General features: G+C 37.6%; 1 protein-coding gene across 1 annotated transcript; it reads left to right on the top strand.

Moving 5' to 3' along the window:
- Positions 1-334: 334 nt before the first annotated feature.
- On the top strand, positions 335-1,016 carry LOC122005246 (histone H4). Its single transcript, XM_042560218.1, has 2 exons — positions 335-426; positions 505-1,016. Exon 2 carries the CDS (start codon positions 539-541, stop codon positions 848-850), a length of 312 nt encoding a protein of 103 aa, XP_042416152.1. The 5' UTR covers positions 335-426; positions 505-538; the 3' UTR covers positions 851-1,016.
- Positions 1,017-7,626: the final 6,610 nt, after the last annotated feature.

The raw sequence follows: 7,626 nt of genomic DNA, 5'->3' as shown, positions 1-7,626 counted from the left end.
TTCTCTGGGCAATTCCAAGCTCTGGATGCGTGCCTTTAGGGCAATTCTCGTATTTCATTTTTTTTTTTACATTTAAAAAACAATTACAATAAAATATCTTTATGATATTTTCAATGGTAATTCATTTTTTTTTCACAAAGTATTTTTTTTTAACTAATCCACCCACGGACTAATTCATGTAACTTGCCATCTCAGCGATCCCCGTGAAGCAGTTATAGCCATTGCCAGCCCTCCACCTCACCGATCCGTGTCTACGAAAAATGATCCAAATCTAACCGTCGATCTCAACAAGATCAATGGAAGACATCACCTAAAATTTCGCAACGGAGGTCTCCAAGCTCGTGCCTCAGCCGCTATAAAACTATCGCTAGATCCACTTGATCACGCAACACCGAGTGCGAGATTCTCCGTTCTTGAGCCATTCAGGTTAGCTCTCGCTTCTCCCTCCTCGTTTCTAAATCTTTTGCCTCAAATTATTTCCTTCTCAAAAGCTTTTTTCGTCAGATTTTGTCATCTGTGATTCGTCGGAGGCGAGGCGATGTCGGGACGTGGAAAGGGAGGCAAGGGTTTGGGTAAGGGTGGGGCTAAGCGCCATCGCAAGGTGCTCCGCGACAATATCCAGGGCATCACCAAGCCCGCAATTCGCCGACTGGCAAGGAGGGGCGGCGTAAAGCGCATCAGCGGCCTCATCTACGAGGAGACCCGCGGCGTCCTCAAGATCTTCCTAGAGAACGTTATCCGCGATGCGGTGACCTACACTGAGCACGCGCGCCGGAAGACTGTCACCGCCATGGACGTAGTATATGCTCTAAAGAGGCAAGGTAGGACTCTGTATGGTTTCGGTGGTTAGGGTTTTGTCTTTGACAAAAGTCTTGCTGTCAAGAAATTGGAAAACTTGTGGTTTCATATTAGAATTGCAGGATTAGGGCTTTTTGGTCCAGCCATGCTTTTAGAACTTATGTGCATGTGTAACTGTGTGTTTTTCTTACCTTCAAGTGATCTGCTCATTGTTCTCTTGTTGGTGCATTTTTATTTTTTTCTACGGTATTTTGGAGAATTAACTGCAACTGACTAGCATTGTAGGATCTTTTCTATTTTATTTTCGGTTTCGTTTTTTGAGGATCTTAGGCATCGTGGTAAAAGAAATACGTAATCATAATTTGAATAATATTATAAAAGGGAATTGATATAATAAATGAAATCTAAAGTAAAGGAAATGCAGAAAAAGCGTAGGCGGTACAATTTGTGAAAAATAAAATACTAAATTATATTTTAACGAAGCTGGTCAATCTGCAGATTAAATTAAGTTTCCGGATGTGAAAATTAAGGGTAAAATTTAAAAGAGTGTTTCGGAAATATTTGGTGAGTATTTTATTTTTCAAAAAATTTAAATAGTCGTACTTTTAAAATTTCATCTCGGAAATGTTATTAAATTTAGCGTTGTTTTAAAAGCAATTGCTATACTACGTAAAAATTATTTGTTATAACATGAAGAATTTTGTGTGGTAGTAATTAAATTAAATGTTTTTTTAATGTGATTTAAGTAATTTAGATTTAATTGATAAATAGTAAACTCGATATTATAGTGTTTAGAGTTTTTAATTTTTAATTATATATATATATATATATAATATTATAATGTAATATAATTTGGGGTACAAGGTTTCTTTTCAGAGAATTTATAGAAATTTTGTAACTCCTTTCAAGGCATAAATGATTAAATTTATTTAGATAATGTTAAGTTGTCACTGCTTTTAGTACATAATTTTTTAAAAAATAATTAATTTAGTTTGGTTATATATTATTTATGGTTGTCTCAGAGATATATATGTTGGATGCAATATATATATATGTTATTTTATTATTTATCAAAGAGTACATTTTTTCTGAGCATGTCATGCGCGTTTATCATTTCATAATCTTTCTTCTCACGCATGGTACCAAATGAGCATAGCAGAGAAGAATGTATCAAACTTACTTTTTCTTTATATAAACCTATTTAGATTGCATTAATCATCAGAATTGCTAGCTCAGCTTAGTGATACAATTAATCAAAAACATGATTGTTAAACTACTCCTCGTCACAAAGATTTATTAATAAATAAACAAGTGTTCATGTATATAAATGAATGGATTAATATTTACAATTTTTTTTCATTTTATTCGATTTTTTCAATCGATTAAAAATTCAGACGATTAAAATTTTATTTTATTTTGCTTTTACGGAGGAAAAGTAACAATAACCTAAATCGATTGAAAAATTACTTGTATCGATTAAAAGATTTTTGTTTTTAATGTAAGTTCAAACAAGTTGCATCAACATGCTGATACAGTTCCTTTCATTCGACAAATGAAATGATTTAATTTCTAATAAAATGATTAATAACGTCACCACTAATAACCGCTGATCTCTCCATCGTCCTCCACTCGCATCACAAATTACTATATATTTTCCCCTCCTCATCACTCCGCACTCCGAGTTGCACAGCTTTACAACACTCTGCACTCCGCAGCAGCAACTAGCAAAGGTAATCCACTTTTTTATTGATCTTTCCTGCTGCTGAGCCTGCTACAGGCTCAGCCTAACGCATTACGACTATAAAACATAACAGTGCATAGCCTGCTGCTGGCCTCGTGAATGATAACAATTAAGATAGAAAATGTGCGGAGCCTCATATGCATCTTTAGGTGATCTCACCGGGAAAATTTCTTTATGCCAAAAACAATGGGTATCTCTCCAACGGTTACCTATTCCTACAAGAGAGCAAATTTGTACGTATTTGGGGTACCTATTCTCGAGCAACCCAACATAAATATAATATGTTTTCTTTCCCATTTCACTTATTGAGTGATCCCTCGTAATCCCATCTTTGATCGTTTCCTATCTATATATCTTTACAAACTAATGAATATATTTACTGCACTTAACCTTAACAACTGATTATGTAATTATTTATAAGAGACCTTCTATAAAATATTGAGTATCTGAGCATTCCTATCAGTTCTTAGGGGTGGTTCGGTACGGTATACCGAACCATCAACCCACATACTGTTATCATGCCGAAAAATACGGTATAAAAAAATTTTCCTACTGATATCGTATCAGAATTTCGGTATACCAAAATTCTGGTATTCATATTGTTCAGGGTAAATTTTCGATATCGGTATGGTATATCAAAAATTTCGCTAAAAATCGTATATCAATACCGATACCAAAAACTTCGGTACGGTATAATATCGTACCAAATTTTTTGGTATACCATAAAATCGGTATAATTCGGTAAATTTCGATACTGTATGTGCGGTATATCGAAATTTTGATATTTTTCCCCACCCCTAATGTGAAGCTTGATCCTCTATAAAATCTAACTAATTCAATAAAACAACATCTTCTTTATGAAAAAATAATAAATCTAAATCTAAATCTAAATCTAAATTTATATAAAATGAATTGTAAAAAATAAAAGAGACATCAGCAGATAAATTTATTAAAACCTGTAAAATTTACAAGATGGTCTTGATTGACGTGGTCTTTAGAAAACAGGTTAAAAAGACATAAAATTATAAGAATTAGATAATGAAAATATGATTAGAAAAGGACCTACAGGCATTGTCAGGAAATTCTTCTTTTTTTTTTCTCTCCCATTTAACTATCTTGGAATCACATAATTCAATTATTTCCAATAAGACAATTCGTAATTAGGAAATAAATTAAATTCATTTTCAAAATTTTCATATTTCAATTTTTTACTGCATCACCTCAAGAAGAAGAGCAAGGAGAAATTTGAACTTAGCATTGAGAGTGTAAATGCATACCTTGATGAACCTCAAAACTTGCATATGTCTATTGAAGCATTGAAAATGACCACAAATAATTTCAGTGAGGATTTTATATTGGGCAAGTGAAGTTTTGGAATCATTAACAAAGGGGATCTTAGTGGAACATTAATTGCTGTGAAGAGAAGTATATCTAGTTTGAAGTTTTTAGAAAGGTCAGACATCAAAACTTGGTTGCACTTCTTGGATATTGTGTTGATGGCCAAGAAAGACTTTTCGTGTATGAATTCATGCCAGAGGGTACACTTGTCACGCCTCAGAGGAGTCTCTATCCGAAGAAATTTCGGCAGTATCTCCCCTGTACGGCGGACAATCTGAAACTTCTACATAACACATATACCTCAGCCACAGGCGGCTGGAATTATAACAATAAATAAAAACAATCACCATGCAGTTTATATAGATATTCAGCCTCTGACTGTCACAACCACGCAGTTAATAATAGTAATCACAAACAATAGTACTTTGACTCGAAATCCACCCTACTCAACTACACTCGTAAAGCTCAAATCCGACGAACTCACCTCTTTTGCCGTTCAGGCAGGCATGTAGTAGAATAAAATTCAAATCATACCAAAAGTCCATCAAACGGAAGGATTTCATACAATATCCATATGTAAAATCCAAAACAAGACTAAAACAAAGTCTGATAGAGAAAAGCTAAAATAAAATAACAACTCAAAGACCAGCAAATGGACTAGTACTACGTGCTGTGGGGACCAGCGACTGGAACTGCTCCGGACAGCCTCAACCTGAAAATATATCAACAATGGAGGCGGGGTGAGTCCAACACTCAGCAGGTACAACTGATATGCATAATAAAACAAATAACATACAACACTAATCATGCGTACAGTCTCCTGAATACGAGAAGGATAAATGCAACTGAAACGAAATCAGGAGATAACTGTACTAACCGGGATCAAAGTACAAAGGTAACAGGGTCGTCAGATCGGGGAAGTCATAATCCTGTATGCATGTCAATCATATGCATCCAAATAAATGCAGCAAGTAAATGCAGCAATCATAAACAATAAATGCAATAAATCCATATGGTGACCGTGCACTCTGACATCACTGCTCCTGATGAGCGACCGAGTGGACGGGATGCTGTCGGAGTACTCCTGTCCTCTGACCCCAAATCATAAATGGGGGAGCTCAATGCTCTCATCTCCCGGTACACAATGACGGGGAGGATATCTCTGCCGGCTACTACACTGAGTCATCTGACCAACGGAGCCAAACAGAGTCCACCATCTGCCGGCTACTACGCTGCTACACTAAATGCCAGCGGAGCCAAACAGAGCGGAACTAACTGCCGGCTACCACGCTGAGTCACCTGACCAACGGAGCCAAACAGCAGAACCGCCACACACCTGCCTAATATACCACTAACCCATGGGTGGTGGTGGTGTGTGCAGTACATGTAACTGGCGATGGGCTCAACCATAGTGGAGCCGACAATCGCACAGCATGCAATCATGATGCATGACACTAAGCATGACAATCTCATGAATAACATAGTAACGACCATATAAATAATACAAAGTGTGTACCACTGGAAGATGTATCAGATAGAAGGTACACAAATCAGATAGGGCATCAAATAAACCCTAGATCCAGAAGATAACATAGCATGTGGTTGGGTCACTACCTAAAGCATATGTGATCAGGTAACAATATGCAGTGCAGAATAAATAAACAAGCAATCATGTAACTATCATGTAGTGACCAACCGAAACAAAATGATTACACAATCACTGCTATATGTTAAACATATTATTATGCATATCAAAGACATATGTCAAAGTACCCGCCTCCAATAAAGTGGTCCAATCCGGTAATCAAGATACTCGTCGAGATACCGTCCCGAATCAAAGTCCTGTGTCGAACATATAGATATATTTTATTTAGCTACAATTCAAATGAATTCAAATAGCTTAATAAAATCCACGAAACTAAATCAGGGAAAACCCTAATTATTCCAAATCTCCGTTTTTAAATGATACTACAGCAGGGATAAATTCTTCCTCTATTCAAACCCAAATAATTATTCCTTCCATATCGGCATTCTACAATTATCCAACAAACATGAACCAACAATTATATACCAATCATACTAACTCATGTAAATCCAAATCCCTACACCATACCTCAATTTCACTTCCCCTATTAATGCTGGAACAAAGGGAACTGGATGGAAGTGGTTGCAATGTTAGAGTTGTTCGCTGCTGGAAGGTGGCTGTCGGCTACTTATATCTAGGGTATACAGCTAGACAAAAACACCTCAACTGAATTCCTCTCCAATCTTGACCTAACTCAACAGCAAAGAAAAGAATCAAGAAGTGAAGATCACAGATCAAATCAGGGAATATAGACTGCTAGTCAAAACTAACCTAATTCAAGAACTAAATCCTCACCCACAAACAGAAAAAATGGAATCGAGATCATGACTTACCCTTGGATCCCGATCAGTGAAGTGGAAGAAAAGAAATTCGGCACCTAGAAACTAGGGCATGAGGATCTGCCGGGTCGACTGTGATAGTGGCCGGTGGCAAGGGAAAAATCGGGATGTCGGCACTAGGGCAGAGAACTCGGCAGGAGAAGAAGAGGGTGATGTGCGGCTGATCAAATCTAGGGCTCGGCTCTCCAGTGAAAAGGCCTGGCTCTGTCCCGTGCGGCGGCGGCGTCGGCAGGGCTCAGCTAGGGCACGCGGTGGCCGGCGCTAGGGTTGGTGATCCGCTTCGGTTGGCGACTGCAGTTCCTGTGGCCGGCAGTGTCGCGCGACACAAGCACAGAGAGGAGAAGGCGTCGGCTTCTCCCTTGGTCCGGGGCTTATGCGCGCGTGGGAGAGGAGAATGAACCGCCGCTTGGTGGCGATTAGGGCAAGCCGTCGGCGCCGGTTAGGAGGAGGAGACGGCGTCGAAGGGCTTAGGGCACGACACGCGCGAGGAGAGGAAAAGAAACGGAGAGGAAAAGGAAAAATAAAGGAAAAAGAAAAAGGAAATATAAAATAAACATTTCCTCGCTTAAATGGGTCGCCTAAACAGGCTTTTCCCTGGGTCCCGTTTTCATCCCCGTTAACTCATCCATACAAGCTCCGAAAAATTCCCGAAAAATTTCCAAAAATTCCTGAAAATTCCCTTATTAATATTCGTATATTTTTGGTATTTTACAACACTAGGGCATCACTTGTTTGAATGGGAGTGCAGAAATGCACCGCCACTTACTTGGAAGCAGCGACTAGCTCCTATCTGGCTAATTGTTGTTATCCATCCATAACTGAGCTTGAAGTTGATCGATAGTCTTTTGATCGACTCAGAATGCCTTAGCAAGAACTTCATCAGATAAGGGGGTTTTGAGCCAAAAACTGCATTGACAATGGTTATGGTACCGAGGTTTTGGCTACTTAGAGCAATGATTACAATTAATGAAAACATGGCTGTTAAACTGCTCCTTGTCGCAAAGATTTATTAATCAAATAAACAAGTGTTCATGTATATAAATGCATGGTTTACTATTCACAATTCTTTTTTTATTTTAATCGATTAAAAATTCAATCGATTGATTTAATTGATTAAAATTTCATTGTCTTTTGCTTTTACAGAGGAACGGTAACATTTACTGTTTCTTCGTTTAATCGATTACCTAGATTGATTGAAAAACTGCTTGAATCGGTTAAAAAACTTCCATTTTTAATATAAATTCAAACAAGCCGCATCAACATGCTGATGTAGTTCCTTTCATTCGACAAATGAAATTGTTTAGTTTATAATAAAATGATTAATA

Source organism: Zingiber officinale, chromosome 7B (genome assembly GCF_018446385.1).
Source record: "Zingiber officinale cultivar Zhangliang chromosome 7B, Zo_v1.1, whole genome shotgun sequence".
Lineage (NCBI taxonomy): Eukaryota > Viridiplantae > Streptophyta > Magnoliopsida > Zingiberales > Zingiberaceae > Zingiber > Zingiber officinale.
The sequence above is the reverse complement of the archived record's forward strand: the minus strand, read 5'-3'. Positions and strand labels throughout refer to the sequence as shown.

Excerpts from the sequence above, each read along its gene's own strand:
- LOC122005246 (XM_042560218.1), top strand. The coding sequence starts at position 539 with ATGTCGGGACGTGGAAAGGGAGGCAAGGGTTTGGGTAAGGGTGGGGCT.